Source organism: Zonotrichia albicollis, chromosome Z (assembly GCF_047830755.1).
Source record: "Zonotrichia albicollis isolate bZonAlb1 chromosome Z, bZonAlb1.hap1, whole genome shotgun sequence".
Lineage (NCBI taxonomy): Eukaryota > Metazoa > Chordata > Aves > Passeriformes > Passerellidae > Zonotrichia > Zonotrichia albicollis.
The window spans coordinates 37,782,554-37,806,795 of record NC_133860.1 but is presented as its reverse complement, the minus strand read 5'-3'; the positions used below and the strand labels follow the sequence as shown (position 1 = coordinate 37,806,795).

General features: G+C 38.5%; 1 protein-coding gene across 17 annotated transcripts in view; it reads right to left on the bottom strand.

Annotated features, from left to right (window-relative positions):
* MAST4 (microtubule associated serine/threonine kinase family member 4) overlaps window positions 1–24,242 on the bottom strand; it is a 291,175-nt gene that overhangs the window by 122,953 nt on the left and 143,980 nt on the right. For 5 of the 17 annotated variants that reach the window (XM_074533260.1, XM_074533261.1, XM_074533262.1 and 2 more), the window contains one exon: window positions 14,380–14,460. The exons of 7 other annotated variants lie outside the window; for them this stretch is intronic. In XM_074533260.1, the coding sequence (XP_074389361.1) occupies window positions 14,380–14,460 (81 nt within the window). Of the gene's footprint in view, window positions 1–14,379; window positions 14,461–17,791; window positions 17,901–17,947; window positions 18,275–18,411; window positions 18,843–18,918; window positions 19,789–24,242 lie in introns of those variants that run through there. 5 more of the 17 variants (XM_074533270.1, XM_074533273.1, XM_074533280.1 and 2 more) reach the window with 5 other exon arrangements.

Genomic DNA, 24,242 nt, shown 5'->3' with positions numbered 1-24,242 from the left:
AGTATCGCGACACTTAATTAGAATAATTGAACTCTTGCTCCCCCTAGTGGTTGATGTTGATGCTTATTACCATCTGGTGACTGCACAGGATTTTCGCTGGGATATTCAGTGTAAAAATAAGTTAAAGAAATCACAGTACAAAATAATATTTTGTGGGTGTACAATATATGTCTGCCAAGCTTCCAAGTTTTCTTAGCTATGTTTATAAATACACATAAACACTATTTCTCTAACAAGTTTTAATGTAATGTGCAAAATATTTTTAAAAAGTCTCCCACTGATCTAGTTTATTATAGCACATCTAACATTAACACATTTAGGAAATGCAATGGCCCCAGCATCTCCTTCCATTTCTGAAAGACTCTAAGATTATGCACAATATATTTGGAAGTTTAAGATATTGTCAATCACCTGCATCAGGCATCAGAATTCACATCAGACAACACTATTTTTAATACAGCATTTTGCTGTCTGTAGTGGAATGAGCCAACCATGCTAAAAGCTCTGCTGCCTATTTACGCTGGCCTAGAGATTAGCTTCTTCTGAGTTTAATTAGGAAACCAGTTAATGAGAAACTGTAGAAGAACCATCTCCCAATTCTTATCACTGAATTTTCATTCCTCTTAGCAAGCAGATCAGCATTACTACATTTCAGAAGTGTTGCTTTGCACGGTAAGCAAGTCAGAAAACACCTAATAAAAATGCTCTAATTTTCCAGAAACCATGATACTTGAACCTTGGCTTCATTATCACAAATGCCAGGGGGTGGGGAGAGGAATACTGTATTAAGAAGTATTATTCTATCCTACTTTGATTGTTCTTCAAGTACCTTTTTGCCAGCACTTCACAGCATCCCAAGAGGATCACAGCATCTTTTCAAGTTGTAATTAACAATTTTTGTGGCTGCACTACCACTGTGTGATGTGAAGGCACCATGTTATCCAACAGATATGTAAAAAGTCATAATGAAGTTTTCCATGGTTCTGGGCACTCATGTGAAACAATCACTGCTTAAGACTTATGCATTGGTTAGACCATTCTACACACTTAGACGTTCACCTGACATCACACACATCCAGCTGTATTTTACCAAGCATCTTTTTAAGCCAACAGCAACAGCTTACGTGGCAAATGGCAGTATTAAGGGTCAAGGTGCAATTCTTGAGTATTTCTTAAGAAAACTTAGACACAATCATTCTTCTAAAACAGTTATGTACTTAGCTCTTGCCATCCATTCCAGATCACAGCTACAGTCAACTAAGTCATATTTTTTAAGAAAAAAATATTTATTAATTCAATTGCAGAAAATACCCCTTTTTTAATAGAAAAGCTTTTTTTTTTGTTTTTCCATTGGAAAGTTAAAATTTAGTTTCTGATATTTTTAAATAACATAAATCTGTATAAATCAGACTTAGAGCACACATTCTTTCCTTACCTTTTAAAGATGAAAATATTCATAAATGACTTCTCTTTATTACAGGAAACAGACTACATAAAATAGAGTTTGAAACACATATGTCAAAAAATACTCTTCAGCTCTTTTAAGTTTATCTGGTTTTACTTTATTTTCATAAATTTCTAATTGTGGAAAACAGAGTCCAAAACCCACAATCTTCAAAGCAGTTAAGTGGAGCATTTTATCCTGCCACCACAGCTTTTTGGTTTGAAGACTCTCAAACAAGATCCTCCTCTAACAGAAATGCTACCCCTTATACAGAGCCATTTTCTCACATTCAACTCTTCCCTGGGACACCACAGTGCCATACTCACAGATCTGAGTAACAGACTTCAGGGATTCTCTATTTCTAGTCAAATAAACTACAGAAATAAATCAAACTCAGGTTTTGTTTGATAGCTTTTAATCCTGATAGGTTTGGGAAAGATGTCATCCTAAGTTGTAACTTTCATAATTCTTAAAATGCCTTTTGGGGTACAGAAGAAGTTTAATGGAGGTCAGCACAGCAAAGTTCTCAAGTCTGTCAATCAAAGTCTAAACAAATTTACTCCTGTGATACTGAATTGGAAAGCATTTATTCAGTATAAATGATGACTTCGGTGAGACAAAAAATTTCATCCACTGTAATATTTACATGCTGAATTTTCTAAATGAATCACCCAATTAGCAGGTCTCTGTCACAGCAAGGACATTACACGTTCCTCCCCAGAACTGGCAAGTACTCTGTTTACTTCCTGTACTTAAAACACACAATTTTCTTTAAAATCATTATTTAAATGACAGTGAATAAAAACCAGGTGCCAAGAATTCAGAGCTTTGCAATACATATACACCCAAGAATTTCCTGAGTCTTTCCTGCACCCATCTGGCTTCATGCTTCAGTTAACCCGTGTGATGGATCTGTTGTCAGCAGAACAGTGTGAGACAGGGCACCCCATGCAGTGCAAGCTGGCAAATTGGAACTCAGGTGCACAGGAAGTTGAAAGGGAAAACATTATCTTTAAAAGAATATTATGTGGAATGTCCATTAATGCTGCCCTTGGTATTTCAATGACCTGACAGAGTGCTGCAAGTTTACAATATCCTTAAATCACTTTACAGGTCACCCTTAATGCTCTCCTCCTCAAAAGGCTAGATAATCAACAATCATAGGTGTGCTTCAGCACACACCTCTGGTTTAAATCTGAATTTCTGAACAACCATAACTACACTCAGCACATACTCTTATGTCTGTGGGGTTTACTAAACAGTTAACTATCAGACATGCAGATGATATGCCTGCCAAACAGACCACTGGCAGCAGGAGAATTAACTACACAGAAAGAAGAGAACTTTACAGAAATAATAGTAAAAGCAAGCATATAGAATTGCAAGAGTAGTAAAGATTATTTTAGTTGTACTTATAAAAACATGACAGCAAATTCTCAAAATTAAGGACAAAATACTAAAAATTATTTTTTAGGCCAAGGTGCCTCAGGGTCTAAGAACCTGTGTCATCTAGTTATTTAATCTGTTCGCACTTCAGTTCTCCACCTGTAAAGCAAAGATATTTCTACTTCTTGGGAGCGCAGTGAAGATAACTCCAGAAACACCTGCATCAAACGTTCAGATATTTTAAAAAAAGAGGAAAGACAGAAGCAGACAGTAATAGGAAAATGTTCTTAGGGCTGACCACTCTGCAGATTCAGAGATACTGAATGATTTCTACAATTCCTGCCTCCCTATAAGCAAAGACCATATATGCATAAGTTGAAAGGGATTCAGATGAGTCAAGAAACAGTCTTAAATCTTTCTGATATGCACATCGGGAAGAGTCAGGGAGGACACCACGGTGAGTCACAGAATTTCACCCTCCACTTCCTAAGACAGGCAATCACATTTTGGTTTATTTTTGTTCAACTAAGAATGCACATCAGCTCTCTCCAACAAGGAAGCTACAGTCAGCACCTAAATTGTCTCCAAGACTGTCAAAACTATGTAAACCAAGAAGCAGAGAATCAGTACAATCCACATTAGTTGTGTGAGGCCTCCAGCATTCTAAAAAACTCTATCATAGTAGAAATGAGGTGATAAACTGCTCAGCTGTCAAATAACAGTTCAGATCACTAAGTGCCCTAATTTCTCTGATACCAGACAACCTCATTAGTCCATTATAAGTAATGGAATAACAATTGTATGTAAGCTTATGGAAACATTAATATCCTGATACAAAAGAGACTTTTAATTATTTACCACTGCAAATATAGACTCTTCCTATACCAGCAATAAAAAAACCCCAAACCTATCTCAAAACCCCTTCACCATTCAATCAGCCTCTCCTTTGGCCATCTCCAGTCACATCTGAACATGGTTTACCATGAATTTTAATGAGTCTGAACTATGAAAATGTATATGGTTTGTTTCTTTTAAATCATCATACTCATTTATCTCAGTATTTTACCTTTTACTTTGGTAGAGAGCTTGGATCTTTTTTAAATTACACGACAGTTCTAGTCTGCAAAACTTAGTAAAAACCATGCTTAATGTTGACAAAGGATCATTTCAGCCTACTCTATATTCTGTTGTTCCTCAGCATCCACACTTGCACACTTCTGCATACTCACAAGAGGAGCAGATTTCATCGGTACAGTGGCAGACTGCATCGGGAGAGCCTAAATGTTCTCTTGGCAAAGGAACAGCAGTATGAAGCTGAAGGTGAAGGAGGAACATACCAGGCTGCTCATAATGAAATACTTGCTTCAGCTGATAAATATGTACACCAGCACTTGCCATCATCCCCTTCTCCCAGGCATTACATAACTTTTAGAAATATTTCTAGGTTTTATCAGCTGGGGAAGTTACACAGCATTTACAGCCTTCCCAAACTCAATACATGTGTTCCTATGTACTTGCCAACAAAACTACAGCAACCAGTCTACAACTTTAAAACATGACAAGAACTCCTTCCACTGTGGCTGCTCTTCACAGTCTTTTACAGTGTTTTTGTTGAATGAAAGTTTAGGCTTGTTTCTGTCACCATTTACTTTTTTACCAATTTGAAAAATTGCCTTCCTAGCCTAGTAGTATCATGTCATCTCCCAAGAGCCTCTACCAAGAACCCCTCTTGGAGCAAACCCTTCTTTCCCTATTTCAAGGTACACATTTTGGTTGTCAGACACACTAATGGTTTGCTAGGTAACCCTGAAGCTCTAACCTCCCACCGTTTTGCTCTGCTGAAGTGTTACTGTGCTCAGGCTGCTAACTGCAAACCACTTTCTCTTTTCCAGTCCAACCAGTCCTGGTGGTCTCTTTCTGAAGAGCAGAAAAAGCAGCCTACATCACTCCTGGCATGAACAGAGGGTGTGCAATGTTTCTGCTCTATGACAGCAGTTTTCTTATTGCTGCAAAAAAATGTAACAGATCTGGGTTATTCCCTCTCAGTCTGTAATATTAAGAAGCAGTTTGCCATAGAGTGGTCTGAGGATTTGAGCATCAGACTGCTCTAGGACAAGCTCAGCAGATCATCATGTTTATCAAAGTCACGTGTGACAACATAAACCCAAGATACACAGAATCACATGAAACTGACATTATTGTTGCATCACACAGGAAATGGTTACCTCAAACTGTCAAACACCTTAGTCTGTGAAAGCTAGAGAGGTGATACCAGGAGATGTTCAAGTTCCAACATCAGGTTCCTCAATGCTTTCTGCTTCCCATCACTATATTCAAGCCTAGGAGAAGCTTCCAATACTTTCTAAGAAAAGTGGTGGAAGCTTTTCAGCAGTAGGTGGAAATGCTTCCTCAGAGATGCTCAAGACTACATTCTCTAAATTCACTCTGTGCGCCTACCAGAGCCCAGCTGTATCTCATCTCATACCAGGGGATGGAGACACAGGGATAGCCTGATAGACACACTGATCAGTCTGTGTTCCTAAACCACGCCATGAGGTATCCCTCTCCCACAAAATCCAGGGAAACTGCTCTGCTGTTACTAGCCATGAGACTATTTGCTGAACAGCTCTGCCAGCAAAGAGCACTAACACATCTCATGGATCAAGAGCAAACACAACTGGCATCAGGAAAGAACTGTAAAGTCTCAAATACAGCCGTTTAGTGACATTCCCCAGTTTTTTACAGCTGCAAGGCTTTGCCGATAGAAACCTACACATGTACTTTCTTTCTGAAATGGTTAGCTGCAAGCAAGAGTAGAAACAAGATCTCTAAAAAACAAAAGGACTGAGAAGATTTCTACTTCTGGGGGGCTCAGTCTCATGCTTTTTCATTCCTATTTACCACTTTGTTTCTAAAACATTCATTTTTAAAATGTTTTCAGAAGTCTGCAACCATGAATCTATCACTTCTATAGTACTCAAGAATAAGCAATTACCAAAGCAAGACACTCTAAGACATTCAGGGCAAAGCAATTCAGCCAGCACAGCAGTGGCAACAAGTTGTGTTGTATACAACAGTGTCTTCATTTGGAAAGTCAGGTGTCTGCTAAGGAAGGCAGGAGCCTCCCCTGAAATGGAAAAATGTAAACCCCCTCCCTCCACATTGTTATAAATTTGAAATTAAGGGGGGGTCTCAGGCAAGATATGGGAGCAGGAATAACAGTTCTTTATTAGGGAAGAAAAGAAAAAGATAACATAAACAATGCAGTAAACTCAAACAGCACTGACAGATTCAGAACACAACCTGACACCCTCTGGGTCAGGGAGTTGTTAGCAGTCCAATTGGAATTGTGGCTGCAGTCCTCCTGGAGTGTCAGGTGTGTTTCTGTTGGAGCAGAGATCCTGTAGAAGGGTGTAGTCTTCCTCTGAAGATCCAGTGGAAGAGGCAGCTGTTCCTCTGGGAATCCAGTGGAGAAGCTGCGCTGGTGTTCCAGAATCTCCAGATTCTATCTGGGTAGGAATGCTTGGCTCCACCCTCTGCGCAGAGCATCTCACAATGGGATGCTGTAGTTCTTATCAGTCATGCAGTGACATTCAATAGCCTCTTATAAGCAGGTATCTCCAAGAGGGAGGATTGGGTGTGGAAGAGATAAGGAAAACTGCCCACTTAACAGAAGACAACTGCCATACAGATGGCAAATAGAATACAATTTGCTTGGCAGTCCAGGACAAACAGAAATAATGAAGCCCTCATAAAAGGCCACTGCAGGGACAGCAGTGTGTTTTCAATATACAACTCCTTCTTCTCCATTACTCACTTAAAATCTTTGAGAGTTCCAGAGCATTTCCTCTGCTGGAGCTGTGTGTTGTAGGGAGGGCTGATGCACACAGCACTGGCTTCTGTTCTGCATCTATTTTTATCAAGGTGCAACAAAATGATGCAGATGCAACATAATGCTGCAGCATTGGCACTGAGCAAGGTTAAGAATTTCCTTCTCAAGAATATAGCTGCAGGATTTTTTTCTTTGGCATCTCACACAAGGAGCAACTGAAATTTGTCACTATACTGAAAAAAGACTGCAGAATTTGTGATTTTTGGTGGAATTACCTCAGGAAATATTTCTGCTGAAAGTGAACCACTGACATCCCTATCACAAAATTTTCCAAGAAAAATATAGGACAATTGGCAGGTTAACCTAGCAATTTCTCCATATCTGCAAGAAATGACTGGCAACAGATTACAGTCAGTCACACTTTGGACAGTAAGTGGACATCAAATTCAAGATGTACTCAATGCATTCTCACCAAATCAGATTAAGTCAATTTTGAAGCCATACAAAAGTTTGAATTGTACATGCAGGCTGAGAGCAGCTGAGGCTGAAAGCAGCACATTTCAGTCATTGCTAACAAATATGTCACCTGAGGGGCAAAGCAAAGACGTCAACAGGAGCAATCACACAGCAGCGTATTATGGCTGGTATCAGGTAACTTGCCTGTACATGAAACTCTGTAGTGCGACACCACAGGAAGAGAGAAGACCGTGCATCTTCCAATACATTTCAAGACACATCTTAAGAGTTATTTTCATATGTGAAATGCAGATCAATTGTTCAAATTGTAACCACCTCCTTGAACTGCAGTGATTTCCTAACACCACAGCATGCAGTACTGAGCTCACTAGTCTCTGTGTGGCCCCAACAGAACTCCCTGTCATCATCCCTCCTTTCCTACAACTTTGGATTTAGGTGTGGTATATTTTTTGTAAGTATTAACATCTTATGCTTAACAATTAATTAAAAATGTGGGGGAAAAAATCTACAGAGTAATGTCAGGTTTTGATTTAAAATGAGGCTATACCAAGTCATTTGTGTTTAAGACTTGTATGTTTAAGACCAAAAACATTCATAGGTTAGCCAATGAACACTTTTCAAAGTAAGCTAAGCAGCACATCAAATTAAGGTAAAAGTAAGCATTATTATGAGGGAATATCTCAGTGGGAAATACTTCTACAGTATTGTAGTTCTGTTTTAGGAAGTAGTAAAGCAGTTCAAGAAGAAATCTCCATTCAGGTAATTTCTATGACTGCACAGCCTTCAAACTTGTAAGCCATTTTTTCAAGCAGTATTTTGAACTAAAAATAAAAACCATCTTCAGATTCAGCATTCCCCTATTACAGCACAACTCCAAAATTACTGTAATTTTCAAATTCAAATTCATGCTACCTCCTCAAACTGCTTAGAAGGACTAGCATACTAAATTCAAAATTTAACATTCAATGGTAAACATAAAATATAACCCAAAAGGCCAGAAGATTTAATAAAACTAGCACACAAGTACTTTGGGAGGATTTTTATGAGAGTTGAGGGAGAGGAGATCAACAAACTGGCATTTAAAATGATTCAGATGAGCTCTGTGTCTGTAGCTTTCAGTCTACCAGAAAAAAAAAACTGTCACAAAGAACTTCCTTGTTTTCTTAAGATGCACCTTATACATGAACTAAAAAAACCCTAACAAAACAAACAAAACAAAAACCAAACACACACACCACCCTCTCCCAACAAAAAAAAAAAGAAAAAACCTAAACAAACAAACAAAAAACCCCAACAATAAAACCACCCAAAACCACAGGATTAAAGCAAAGATCTCTATTTTGTAAGTTTTCCAGAATTCCATCATCTGTCCCTATAAACTAGACAGACGCTCCTGTTCCTTGCTCTACTTGATCTAAAAAATACATACCTAAATCTTCCTGCAGAACAATATCAAGTAGTACAAGCCACAAAATAAACTGAAAAAGTTATGTGGATAAGACAAAGCCATATAGAAGAATTAAGTTTGTCCTGGGAGCTTTTAAAAATGTACTTGAAGCCAAATCTTCATTATAAAAGAAAACTTAAGTTTCATGCTCCAGAAGCTTTACAAAGCATCATGGTAACAATACTCCCTGAATTTGCATCAGTGGGGGGATAAGTAAAACATCACCTTCTTTAGCACCAGCCCAAAAAAACCCAAACAGAATCAGAAATTCACATCCCTATATCCCTCTTGGATGAATACAAATAGTGAAGAACCTCCAGGAGACCCCATGCTCACTGATGACAGATTTGCAGCTCCTGCAGTTCTCAGGTGAACCCTCATTTACACAGGAGCAATGCCATTACATACCAGTATGCTTATGCACGTGTAGCAGACTAGCACTCAAAACAGACTGATAACTCACAAGCAAAAATCTCCTCCGCTGTGACTCCAGAGAGCTCAGAAAACAGAAAACTTTTTAAAGTATTTCAAAAGCTGAAGCTAGAATAGCACGCTTGAGCACACAAGAGATGATGTCTGCTGAGTAAGGGGCTGCTTTTATTTAACCAATGCTCAAAACTTATTTCTACATCATAAAAAACTTAAATGTGCAATAAAATTGTTTTTCACTTTCCATTTTCAGTTTCCAATGGAAACAGCTCTCCCTTTGACCTGTCATAAGTTTTAATATGGGAGAAATAGGAAAGAACTGAGGAAAGTGTTTTAGAAGGTTAAATACATAGACCCAAAAAGAGTTAAGAGAACAGCAAGGACATAAAAGTAACTTCAGAGCAGACATACTACTTCTGGAGGAGAAAACCAAAGATTAATTTATTTCACCTTGAGGAACTCGTGCTTCATGGCTGATGTTCATGAATACTAATCAGATTACCTTGAGAGATGAAACAGCAGGTTTTCCTCATTTTAAAGAAAAAAATTGAGAAAGAAATTGAGCCAAGTGATTCTTTAACTCATCCACATCAGCCATTCCCAAGAACTTCCCTTTTCAGGGTAACAAATCAACAAATCACAGCTTCATCTTACAGCATAACCTTAAGGTCAATGTACTTTGTACTGGTATCAGAAAGCAAAGGTGGAAATAAACTTTAAAGAAAAATGTCTGCTTGGGTATGGAGGTTATGTCACTGAGGAGAAAGAGGAGGTATCCTCTGACATGTACATGTCTTGTCTTTTATAAAACCTTACAAATCCATGAAGTAGTAGTTCCATAATAAAATTACATAGAAGTTCAACTACTCTGAGACCAGAAGAGTCCAAATTTAATAGCTAACTCCTCTATGACAATTTTGATTGAGAGAATCATGTCATGTCTCTGCACAAGTCCCTCCTCATCAGGGAGTGAGTACTAGTCCTTCTTTTTTTGCAGTATTCCCTGTCTAGCTAGACTGTATGCTTACACCAGATTTAATCATTAACCAGCATGTGTAACAGCTGTCACCCTGGCTGTTGCTGAGGTCTGAGTGGGCAGCGAGTGATCATGGCAGCAGGGCCAAGGACTGGATGGGCAGGTCTCTGTCATCAGCCTGGCTGTGCAAGCCCCTGAGGCAGTTCTGCCCCAGCTGCCCCACGGCCACCCCAAGAGACCCAGCCCAGCCAGCCCACACAGGCAGTGCAACACACCAACACTGTGCACACCTCTTTCCTCCTGAAATACAGGAATATTGCTAAGTTTAGAAACAAACTATTGCCTTCAGTATTGTAAAAACCAAACAGCAAATTAAGTCCCTACTGTCCATTACATCTTTCATATGAGTGTATATGCCCCACATGCCCACACAGCATCACACAGAGCCAGAAAACATTTAAAAGCTCTTTAAACATACTCACTTTCAGAACAATAAAGAAATCACCAGAAACTTTACTGTTCATTTTTCAACAGAAGCCATCTATTTAATTGATGATTTCATAATACAGTCAATACAGTTGTTAGAATGTAGCTATTTTAAGCCTTCTGTCTTTATCTGATTCTGAGATACAGAATGTCATGGGGGGGGGAAGGGAATGCAGAAAGAGAAACTGGAAGAATAGGAACACACTGATTTTTTATTTCTGTATTCAACAATTTGGTATATGATTTTATACAGCTTAAATAAAGTTTCTTATAAAATTTAATAATTGAATTTTTATTTGTATAAAATTATATTTTAAAGTCTCATACTAATTCTCCCTTTGTAATAATTACTCATTCATATTACAGATTCAGGTTACATTTAAAGAAAATACAAGTGTCAACATTTTTTGGCAATTACCACATATAAAAACTTAGTACTAAATACCAAAAAGTGGCCAAGCTATCTGCGACACTGACATTTGTTTTTCTTTCAATACAGTGCCGCAGGATGAGGTTTAATCCATGCCAGTTATACTTCTAATTGCTGCTCTTGGTAACACATATGTAATCATTTGACAACATGACCCTATGTAAAATGCAGTGTTTACAGTGGCATCCTCACAAGCTTCCCAAAAGAGCAGATTACATTACTGAAAGGTTTAGATAATAATCCTGATTTGCCTTCCTGCCAACTCAGCTGGTAGATATGGTCAGGTGAACTGGATCTTCTTCATTAAAGAGTCTATTAAAAAAATTAACCATTTAAAAAAAAAGTATATGGGCTTTTTTACTTGATGCTTTCTTTTTCAAAGCTTCAGAATGAATCCTGTCTACCTCCTCACCAGTCTTAGCCAGGTAAAAACACTTGTGTCTGTACAGTGCCTGACACATGGGCAATGTTCCCGCTCCTGAGTGAAGGCTTTCTGAAAAATTCACTAAAATCTTTTCTTTTTTGTAGAAACTAAGAGCTATCTATCAACTGCCTTAAAGATGTTTTTCCCCCAGCTCAGTATCAGTGACATCAGGAAAGCAAAATGTTGAATGAAAAGATTTTTTTGTAGGCAATCAACATTCTGTACTCTTCAGGTTCAAATGCATGCTGTTATATATTTTTTTTATTTAGTATTGCAATTTCCTTTACTGCTTTTACTAGAAGCCACTATAACTTCTAGCACTTAGTGTTCCCCCCTGGTCTTTTTCAAATACTTTCCCCACTCCACTCCCCTTTACTGTGACAAAGGACTTCAAATTGACAAAAGCAAAGAAAAACACTAAATTTATGTTAGAAGCATAGGATCCTAAATATCTCAGTAGCTGTACTCAGTTATTTACATCATCTTCTCTCTTTCCTTGCAAATCTACTGCTTATAATTATTAGTACTAGAACTGCACATACTTTTCCCCCAAACAGCAGTTGGAAGTTTTCAGGTGACTCACACCAAAGATAAAAATGTAATGGTAAATGTGTGCCTATCTTTCTGAGATCTGAATTACCACTTTATCCCCCACCCTCTCTCAGAAATAAAGAATTGAGAGCTTCACACTGTACCGGGGGCAGGTATTTCCATTCACAGGTTGTTTCTGTTTATTTCAAAAAGATGATCATCTAGCTGGCAAGAGGTTCCCTTTAGACTACTACTGTATGTGACAAATGCTACAAGCAGAACTTCAACAAAAACAACCGCCCAAGGAGCAGCTGTGCAAGTCAAAGGCCATGAGGGAGATGAGCCAGCATGTCAGAGAAAGAGAGAGAAATACCACAGGAAAACCCTATCCATTCATTCTGGTAAGGCCTGCATGCTAACATTTCTGAATATAAGCAGAAATAGTGTCACTGAAGCAATTTTTCTCCTCCCACATACGGGAGTACTCTGAGCTAATGGAAATGCTAATTATTTATATACCCTAAAAATCAACACATTTCATCTTTCCACTATGCTAGGTCAAGCTTAAGAGTAACTAATAACTGAAACATTTGATGTTCAATACACCAGCAGCTCTCCAGCTACAGATAAATAAAGCACTCTGTTTCAGATTTAATCAGACTTTAAACATTTTCACTCTAGGGAAAAAGTAACCATTCTGGCAGCTTTACATAAATTTCAGGACAAAAGAGCCAAAGAAAAATCCCTATGAACTTAGACATTTTCCAGCCGTATCAGGGGATGAGGCTTCACATTAAGCACTAACAATAATTTCCACTCTATTTCTTCAAAAAGTATCTGAAAAGTCTGCTCCCAACATCCTCCATCACAGGATGAAAAGCTCCAATTTGGCACTGTTGGGAGTCTCTGCCACCCAGAGGGGTAAACAAGGTCTGAGCTCTAAAAACACTGAGGGCTTTGTCTGTCACACAGTTTGCACAGCAGCACATCCACACATCTGCAGAGGCCGTTCAGCAAGTCATCCAGGTCATACAAAATATAAAATTTGTATACAGCTTTTTGATTCCACAAAACTGAAATTTTTAAAAAGAACACATCCTTCACCACAAAGAGAAGTGATTTTTCTGGCTGTATAAAGACCCAATTGGAAAATACTAATTTCACCAAGCATTCTATACCAGCTGATGATTTTGCTGATAATTTAACAAACATTATAAAAGTGTTTTCACTGAAGAAAAAAAGTGTATTTATTTAAATCATACTGAAAATTGTACAAATAAGGGATTCTCATACCATGTCTTCCTAACAAAACAAAATATATAAAAAACTACACTATTTCTTCAGAAACACGTATCAAGTCTTAAGGTCATTGCTCCATTTTTCAGTGTCATGTGAACCCTTGACAGAAGAGGTCTCACCTCTTTATTTGGTTTTAACTTTAAAGTATACTGAAGCAGGTTAACACATCCAAGCAACCTTCACCTCTGCCACACTCTGTTCAAAGTTGTACCAAAAAAACCCACAAATATAAGTTATTACGTAATTTAAGAATGTGGTAGTTCTTATTCTCACAGTAACAAGTGAGACCTCTGACCAAAATTAGAAGTGGTTTGGTTTTGTTTGTTTTTTTTTTAATCCATGAGGCATTGATGACTTATTAGTAACTCATTTTAAAAACTACCTTCCCTATGGAGCAGAATCTCAATGACTGACACCGATGAGATCCGTGACTAGCAACTTCCTGCTCTAAAAAGAAAAGAAGGAAGGAAAAAAAGTTTTCTGTATCAGAAACATCCATCCATTTTAATTTATTATAATTTTACATAATAGGAAGAATTACAAAGCATTTTCTACCACTTAATGATTTTCTGATCTCATGAGGATAACTACCTTTCTGAAAAGTGCCAAAAAAATTATTCTTATGAACAAACATGGAATTTGAAGGAAGAAGGGGGTGAAAAGGATATTGTATGTGACTGTTAAGGCTTATCTAGAACATTACTGAAATAGAAGTGAAGCTTAAAATCCTCCTAGTCCTGAGGACAAAACACTCCTACCAATTACTGAATACGATTTTGTGTTATTCTGAATCATTCAACTCACTAAGCACAGTACTAGCCCTCACTTAAGCAAAAAATAACTACATGTTTCATGAATCACCCTCATTTCTGAATGCACCTTAAGCTTCTAAACTTCTCACATAACAGAACACAATCATGATGATCACAGGAAGCCTATAAAACCTATAAAATTTCAGATACCCTCTTAAGCAGTCAAAGCAACACAGAATTATACATTAGTATCTTGAGTCTGCATACTAAGTCTCAAAATACAGATTATCCTGGGGGTTCTTCCATAAAATACCTACCTTTAGAAAAGCAGCTGGTCAAGTAAAACATATTTTGGCAGACACATACTTAATTTTTATTATTTTTCAATTTTCCTTTTGCAATATGTTTTGATCATTAAGTTTTGGATGCAGAAGAAAACATCAACAATGGAAGTTTACTTGCTTACCTCCAAAAATGAAAAGCGAACAGAGGACTGCATGGACTGCAGGGGCTTGTTGGGGTTGGGCTCAGGCTCCTTGGGGTGAGACTGCAAGTTAAAATAATGTCATCTCTAGTGAACAGACGGTTTAGCAAGAGTTGCATGTTTTAGTGTAGGAGTTATGAAAGGAGTTTCGGATAGAACCAAAACATGACCATCCTCCTGAATGAAGTGATTGACAGTAGCCACACAGGTTTTGACTTAAGATGAAATTGATTTAAACAAAAATAAATATGGCAGCTGGTGTTGATGCATATGCTTGACTACCTCAGACTTCTTCCAAGTACAATACTTGTGTACAAAGTCTCAAGAGGGGTGAAACATGGTAATTTTTTTTAGACATCTAACCAAACAGAACACACAGATTGGGTGTTTTCCCCTCTTAAAGAATCTTGGGGGGCAGGGATTTAAGTTATATGCAAATCAGATTTATCAAAACAAAAGGAAAACTAGAGCTGATGATAAACTTCCACCAGCAATATGAAAATTAGACTAAAAATTTCCAGTGTGAGAGCCTAATTTTCACTTACTGAAAATTAGAAGTGCTCCAGTTAGCCTCAATTTCATTATGAAATGCTTTCTCACAAATGTCAAGTTCTTCTTCTAGGTAATCAAACATGGATATAAACAATCGATCCATAAAATCCTTTCTTGAGCGTTTGACTTCAAAGGTGTCCTCAAGAAGTTGCCTCAAGTCCATTTCCGTTCGAAAGGTTTCTCAAAAAAACAGCCAGCCACAGCCAGATTTCAGAGATGCTCCTTTAACATATACTCATCCTATCATATGCACATTTCCCCATAAAATTCACAGGAAAGCTTCTTTTAAAAAACATGCTCATAGCATGCCTCTCACGACAATTCACTTTAGCTGTCTGTCAAAAAGAACACTCTGTGCAGACTGAGTGAAGGCAGAAGCTTATGGGTAACTTTTTCAGCTCATCTTCATAAAGATTTGTTCTGCTTTGTAAGAGACCCTTGCAGGCAGCCAGTGCTAGCACTCCTGTCCTGTCCTCAGTGGAGACACAGACGGCTAATATGCTATGCCCAGCTAAGGCCCATTTTTTCAACTGTGTAACACTTTGCCTTGAAAATCTTTCAAGGTGGACACCTGATCCAGGTTTTTTCTGAACATTTCAGCAGGAAGATTACTACTGCTTCTAGAACACATTAGGAATACAATTTCAACAATGTACATTTTTGTAACTGTTTCCTTTTTGAGATGCCTTGGAGAAGGCCCAAAGTTTGGCAGAGACATGCACACTGAGACAAGGATGGACCTGTGGGTAATTTCTGACAAGGCTACTGTCTATGAGTATATTCCTCTGGCTGCTGGCTGTGCTTCCATAATCTCTGAAGAAGGTGCACAGAAGAGCACCAGCAGCTGAGTACAAGCTAGTTTGTCTTTAACTGCAGACTACCTGAGCTAGCCCAGCAATACCTTTGAGCTGACAAGATACATTAAGAGCCAATGGCTCAATATATAACTCTGAAAATGGGTAAAGTGAACCCAGGTTCATACCAGGCAGCTCATACAGGCCTGCAGAAAAAGGTGTGGATCAACAGGCGGATTTCGGCTGTTCAACTGGAGCAGTCTCTGTTGCATTGCACTGTAATGACCTGCAACAACACGCACTGGAAGGATCATTGTTTATGTATGATCACTGCAGTACAGACTTGTAAAAACTGCTTTTATGCTTTATCTGCTCCATCTCTTCATCTCTGCTGCAGCAGAGCTGGTAGTTTTCAGTTGTCCCCCTTTTGTCCACCCATCAGTTCAGGCCAGGGCTGACTGCAGGCTGGAAAACCATCCTGTGCTGCACAGTCGGTGCTTGCACTGCAATTCCTGGGGGCACTGCAAGGTAAGATATGGAGGCAGGACATGCAGACCATCACCAGCCTCCATCAGGATCAGAAGTAGTGAGGAGAAGCTGGAACTGATCCAAAGATAGTCCAGGTGGAAGGAGAAGAGAACTGGCACCAACTGGCCAAAAGCACAGGGCTGCAGCAAAGGGAGAGCAAGGGGACTGCTATGGAGTAGCCACTGGGGACAAGGAATCTACTTAAGACAGAATGGTTAAAAGGAGATGAAAAAGCCAGCTCTGTCATTGAATAAGAAGAATACATTAATTTCAAAGCCCAGACTGAGATCCTTAATTCACCTTGCTGTGAAGAAATCCTGGAAATACTCTAAGGCAAAGGGCATTGCCCTTCGTCCACTGGACAGCTCACACACAGCAAGCAGAAGTCCTACACTGGCTAGTAGCTAGCTACTCATACTCTTCCTCATTTTCACTACTCTTACACATCAGAGTCTCAGTAATGACACAGAATCTGAAAGCATCCAATATCAGATGTGCTAGTACTATGGATCTAAAAATTCCTACTGAGTGATGATACTGGTATGTCAATCCAGTTCTTCCACAGAACTCACTATTCAGCTTTGCTTTTTTAAGACCTAAGAAAACCTGTTAAAACAAATTATCACAGTGCATGACAACCCTACTTCTTACACTTACTAAATTTGGAATGCTTTATTTTGGATTTAATATTCTTTCAAGGAGCTTTTTGCAAGTAATGAATATAAAGCAGACAGACTGTACTTGCTTCTCAGGGAGACAACATAATTCTAGTCTCAACATTTAAACCTTACTGAAAGAAAATACATGAGACTCAGGGTGAGAGGAATAAATTGGATTTCTTTCCCCCCTAGATATGCTCTTCTTTAAATGATCTCAATTAACAGTTTGGGAGACATGATTTAAGTCTGCATTGACTCAACTCTGGAAATCATGAGAGAATGACTATGGAAATCATTATGTCTCAGCAACCAAAATATGGTATTTTCTTTTCTCTACAGGTAAATCAAGTTCAAAAAGTAGCAAGTGTGATGATAAAAGTAATTCAAATATATGGAAAAAGTAAATATATCCAGACAACATTTTAGCAAAAAAAAAAAAAAAAAGATCAATACTGAACTTAAAATGTAACTATTAATGTTATCAGTATTAAATATTTTGAAAATATGGTAAAGCAAGTGGAATTATGTTAGGTTACTGTGAAAAAGGAGGAAGCAGTAAACAATTACTTCATATTATAAAAACACAAACATACATTGAAAAACATGAATCCTTTTTCATCCTTTGCAGCTAGTGATGCTACTCTCACATGATGATTACATAATTCAGTGAAGATTGACTTAAAAATATTTCAATTGCCACATCTCAAAAGAAGTATAATTATCAATTATTCATGGAAACCATTTTAATGAGATCTTTGATAAGACCTCTCCTCCAAAACTCATGAGAAATTAGTAAAGATGGTTATTTCAGAAAAATATCTGGAGCTTAGCCTGCCCACAATTAACACACACTATTCTTACCAGAAGATGCCTGACTGAAATCCAGAATTTCTCAGACATTTCACAAATGTAGTTCTGGAGAACCAGTATGACATCTACATTTGTTCCTTGAAATAAAGTCCTCTGTCACCTTCAAGAGATTATTACAATAAATTATTTGCTATGCTGCACACTTACCTATAGTCCTCTCTTTAACACATGGCAGATGCCAGAGAGAATACCTTTCATAGCTAATAACTTTACTGCAGGCATCTGCAGCATTCAGGGTTTTGTTGGGTTTTTTTAATCCAGCAAGAATGGGGCAGTCCCAGGGAATACTAAAGGATCTGACGTAGCCTATCTATTTACCTAGATAAAATTAGCAAGTTCTCATGGCTGTAACATGCATAGATACATGCCTGACATGTCAGTGTAGACTACAGGTACGTATGTATAGAAATATATATTTGGCTTAGACTAACATTTCTGGGGTAAATATACACTGGCATTTATGAATAAAAGACTACACTTACTATCACTATACATTAAAATTACACACGTTCATTTAGCTACTCTCTAAACAGCCGAAAGCACACAAATTAGTTAATCAGTTTTAAGCAAGTATAAGTAAACACACTGCTAAATTAGGTAAACATACTTACTGCAGAAATTATCACGATTCCTCCAGAATGTCAATACAGGTCATTAGTGCAGTTACGTATGTAAAATATATCTTGCTCCTGATGGATTTTCACAAACAGTATTTTTATAATGGTTTAATCTCTTGCAGTGCTCTCTATTATTCAGCACAGAAAGAGGCCTTTCTAAAAGGCAGCACCAGGATAAACAAACAGCCACGGAGAGCTGAAGAGAAAGACAGACACCATGGCCTACTGACAGATTCTTCTCCTACAAGCTGACAGTCCTTCATGCACTGAGATTCAGTAACTTTAAATATACAGAAACGCTTTCTTTCCAAGCACACTGCAATATCCTGGCTCCAGGCTCACACATTTGCTGAAACCAAATTGCATTGAAAACGTGCTCCTTCAACCTGGAGCTGCAGTGCTCCCAGGCTGTCAGCACAAACGTATGTTAAAAGCTCCTGACTGCACAAAAGCCGGCATCATGCAGAAACCATTAAAATATTAAAGACAGACAATACTTACTCCAAGGTCAGCCCTGGAATTTGTAGCCTTTCCCGCTGGGCTTTCATTGTTGTTATGTGTTACCACACTCTATTGTAATCATGACACACATTCACGGGCAGCATTCTGGCGATGACAGAGCGCCAAATGAACCACCATAAAGGAATGGACTGAGGATCTCTTGGGGGCGGGGGAGGACCGCAAGTTGGGCTCCTTCCACCTCGAGCTGTCACGCAGAGCCGCAGGCTGCCCTCTCTCAGGTTAGCGGCAGCGCACGCCGCGCCGCTCCGGCGGAGCGAGCGGCACCTTCGGTTGTGCACACCAAGTAATTCATCCCCGCAATTCCGCAGCAGCAGCCACTGCGCCGGCACACACGCACACACAGAGGCGCACACACACACACACACACACACAGAGGCACACGGTGCACCTCGGAGGATGCAGCGTCCCCCTCGCTACGCCAGCCCACCGCGCTAAACAGACGCTGTGCTTCAGACAGCTTCTCTCGGCAGATGCCCGGCGTTCGCCACCCCCTCCCATCCTGCCAAACAGGATTGAGCCATCTTCTTTAAGTCACATTATCCCCCTCCGTGGTAAACAGTTTCTGCAGTAATAGAATAGCAAACTGCTGAATGAAAAGCGGGCTGTTCTTTAATGGAGAAAATTAATTGCCAAGGCTTTTCAGAACAAATATATTCTTGTAACACAAAGGTTAATACAAAAGGAGAAGTCATTGTTTGGTTCTGTCACATCTGCACCTGAATTTTAAAGGGATATCATCTGTAGTTTATATCAAGTTGAAAGCCGAACCTAGAAATTGTAGAAAAGTCTATTCATTTCAGTATTAAAGGTAGCATTACTTAAACCACTACACAACACTTCATAAAGACAGTTTAAGATCAGTGCTGCTATGTGGGATTTTGGTTATAATTTAATTATATTCCTTTTTTAGGCACTCTCTCTTATTCTGAGATTACAATTTTAATAAATACATACTGCGAACTGTTCCATGAAGAGTAGCATTTTTTGCAATACTCTACAAAAAAGAAGAAAAGCAAAGGGCAAGTACTTAGTTTTAGTAATTTTAGAGCTAGAATATTTTATCTCACCCACCTGCTTTTCCTGTACATAATATAATAAAGTCAACCACATGATTTTATTTTTGCCAGAGCTCTGGATCCGCTCTGTGGATGGACAACTTCTACAGACTAGTCAAAAGACAGGACCAGATGAAGCTGCTGCTTTTTGTGTGCTTGGCTTAATTTTGGGAGACATTAGCAAGTTCACAGTTACCAAGTTTTGGAGACAGAAGAAAATCTAGTTATGGAAACTGCTGAACTGGATTTGGTGAACTTGATTGTTTTTTCAACCACATAGTAAAAATGAATAATTAAATTTTCAATTACATCTCTTATATCTCCTACATATTTCTACTGGAAGGTATTTTAAATTTATGTTATATATTATCTGGAGCCTTCATTTAAAGACATTGAAAACAAACTTAAAGGATACACAGAGCTATGAATTTGAATTTTTAAAACATAACAGACACCTGGATTGTGAAGGTTAACTTGAGGTCCCAGCAAGCATCCTGTAAGCAGTTTTGGAAACAAATTTGTAAATTCTCCTACCTCCCAAAAAAAAGAGAAAGAATGAAATCGAAAGAGTTAAATTCCACCTCACTAACCACAATGGGTGAGTGCACAGATTTGCAAGAGCACAAAGATCAGTTAGGTGCTCAAATCTGAACAGTATATTCAGACAGGTTTTTCAAATTTTACTCAGAACACAAGCAAAACATCAGTTTTTGAAGACTTCTAAAACTTGAAAAATACAGTACAAGAATCAACAGTCTAACAGTCAACTCTGACACTGAAGCTGGTGAAGCTGCCATGCTTTTTCATTACTGAGTTTGGAGACAATCACTTAAGAACAGAAATTCAACAAGAGAGCAGCTGAGTATGGGGTACTACAGCCACAGGTTCCTGGCTCTCTCCTAGCTGCCAAGAACAAGCAGATTCCTATTCCCATTGCTCAGCGCCTCTCAAACCAAGATCTGTTCCCTTAAAAATCCTTTGATAAAAATATCTTTTGTCTTTGATAAAAATACTTCTTCAGTTGCTGGAAAGTTGTTTCTGATGGAGAAAGAAAATTTTGACAGGTAAACTGTGATTGTGTACAGACATGCTACAGTTTTAGTTAAGCCTTAAAGGATGTTCAAAGGGCTCAACTTTGTGGATACCACCCTTTAGTTTGCTGCTTCATTCTGTTAGCTGTGTAAGCACATGCACACGTAGCTTGCACCAAGGTACTATTTGTTTTTCTATAAAACTGTTAACTTTTTGTTGAAGGCACAAAGAGTAGGAGACAGCATTAACGTGTCAAGGAGGACAGCCAACTCCAGTGAATCAGGATGGATTCTGGAACTGTTTCTGTAAAGAAACTAGCAAAAGGCCTAGCTCTGGAGGTGAAGGTATGCTTCCATCAAGACTGTGCAATACAAATTTTACACACTACTTCCATAAGGCAAATTTTACTGCTGAAGTGAAGTCCACAACAAAGGCACTTGTTTTGTTTGTTTTTTATCACCACATGCAAAGAAATAGTCTGTCGCTACTAAACACTGCTTTGTGAAACACAACAGGTGAGCATTTAGTGCATTTTACCTGCAGGAAGACAATACCAGCAGCTTGTCTTGTCTAAAACAAAACTGAGTGGGACTGGCAATTGCGTACAGGCACTTAAACATAAACAATTGCATCAAAGGGCTATTTTGTGACCATGATAAATCTTCCCTGAGCTGACTCAGGCAAGCACCTCACATTACATCAATGGTTAATACTCCAAACTGAGATTGAGCTGTAGAGCTTGACTTCAAAAACTCTTTTTCAATACATTTTGCCTGATCCAGACAGAAGTTTAGAAAATTGTGATTTACTGGAAAAAAAAAGATGAATCCCGAGTATAAGATCAATTTTTTTTCACTGTTGCAGCCTTACAGTTTTTGCGGGAATAAACAGGATCTGCTTCATGCACCTGGGGGCAAAAAACTGCAGCAATTAAATTAGATTAAGCCTTGCAAGTGAAAGCTGACTTCAAGCTTGATCAAAACATCTGTTTGCTCTTAATTTTGCACTGCTTAGATTTCATCTCACCAACACAGAGTTGAGAAAGGAAGCGGAAGTTAGCAAGAAAGATTATTATTGCTACAAAAGCTAAATGTAGATTAACCTGAAAATACTGGCAGATGTTGCCTATACTGACACAACTTCTGTAAAGAAAATGTCTCATCTGGAAAGAATTCCAAACAAAAAGTCACTCACAGCACTGAAAGGCTGTAAGCATTGTATTCCTTTGCAAATGCAAACCCTGGTCTCCTCTCAAGTAGTTCAAGAGTAAATTTATAAAACAAGATGTAGGAAAACATGGCTTAAATTATTCATTTATGTCTTTACTGAGGTGTGTCTAGTTTAGCAATCTCAGACATCTGGTTAAAACCAAGCAAAACCAGAAAAGCACAGAGAATATTTTTTTTTTCCTTGAAACACAAACCAGAAAGATGTTACTTCCACAGCACAGTTATTAACATTATATGCTTTCAAAGTCCCTCTCTTCTGCAGATGTTGACTATTCCTGCTTTTTCCCCTTAATAATGATAACACAATAACACCATTAACAATGCAGGTACCACTGGCTTTCATTATTCTGTAACATTTAACAACAATTATATTAATACAATTAACAAGTCAATGCACCCTTTGGATCTGCAGGCCTCTTGGCTAATGCTTTCCAAAGGTATTCTAGGGTTAGTAATCAACTCTCAAAGAATAATGACCAGAATTTCTGTCATCTAATCTGTTTACCACACCAATTCACACATTCATGCATTTCCAGCAAGCACAGCTGCTTCACTGCTAGCACCACAGTTCATAAAGGAGCTCTAGCAGGAATGATGTCTGCATCCTGCAGTGAGTGCAACACTGCAGTTAAGTGCAACACTGCTTCTTGGCATCAGTGAGATGCAAAACACAGCACAAGAGGAATGGGGTGAAAAACACACACACAATCTCTTTTTACAGTCTTTCAACATAGCATGCCTGGGCAGATTATAACTGCAGACAAAAAGAAGTCTGAAATACGAATCTTCCCATTTGTTACCTCTACCTGACGTCAAGAGACAGACCAACACAATGTGTATAAAGCAAGCCTCATGCTTTAGCTATCTGCCAGAAAGCATCAGAAAGTATTCCTCATATTAATCTAACTGCACAGTTTATTCAGGTTTGTTTGGCTACTTCCTACTTTTCCCATTAGTATTTGAGATAGGTCACAGCTAAGGAAGCAAGACCAGATGGAGAAAGCAATCCTTTTCCTTCGATCCCTGTCTGGTATGTCTCACTCATATGCTCAAACTCACAATAATTGCCCGATTTGTAATTGCAAGGAACGCTTCATCTTGGTCAGCTTACATAAGGAGAAGGAGGCGGGCTGTCCTGTCGCTTTTCCTAGGGAACAGAGGAAGTGGATGCCAATGACAGAAGGTGTCTGCATTCTCTCGCACCCAAAAACCCCAGTTTGCACAATGGGCTCAGCATGGCATGCAGAAATAAATGCTTTGTCACTGCAGGGCAGTGGGTAAATTTCCGTAGAACCCGCATATCCCTGTGTTCAATACATGCCAGCACAAAGCACCATGAACTCTCAGGGTACAGGCGTGACTGTTTGGTACGCCATGACAGAAAGACATATTAGACAACTGCTTCCAGCCCTAAGTCCTGTTAACATCATGGATCTATTGACATTTAAAGGCATATCCTTTAAATGTCAATCTGATAAATCTGATACCAATAAGCAATTTACAATAACACATTTTATTAACGTGTCACTAGAGTACACAGTAAAAGATTACGTGGTCTTGCAAAATATGACAGAGTCTATTTAGAGCTCTAAATCATATGATTCTGCAAGGGACTTGATTTGAAATTACAGTTCTAGAAAGCACTCAAACTCAAATATATTAAAATAACTTTTTATAAATTAATTGCATATTCTGCTGAGAGCTTTATGGTATTGTCTGTATTGCTAAAAAACAGAATGGATCAAAAGAATGTGTTTATTAGCAATGTTAATTAAACTTTAGCAATAACAGAACTGCTGTAACTTAACCCAGCAATGTGTTGTCACATTGAACATCTTAACTAAAAACAGTGATCCTAAAACATTGCAGACGAAAGGAATCAATAAACACCCACCAGCCAATATTTGGCAAAATCTCTTTGCAACCTCACCCACTTCCATTCCTCCACAGTGAGTTTCAACAGGTACTTCTTAAACTTCCCCTGCAG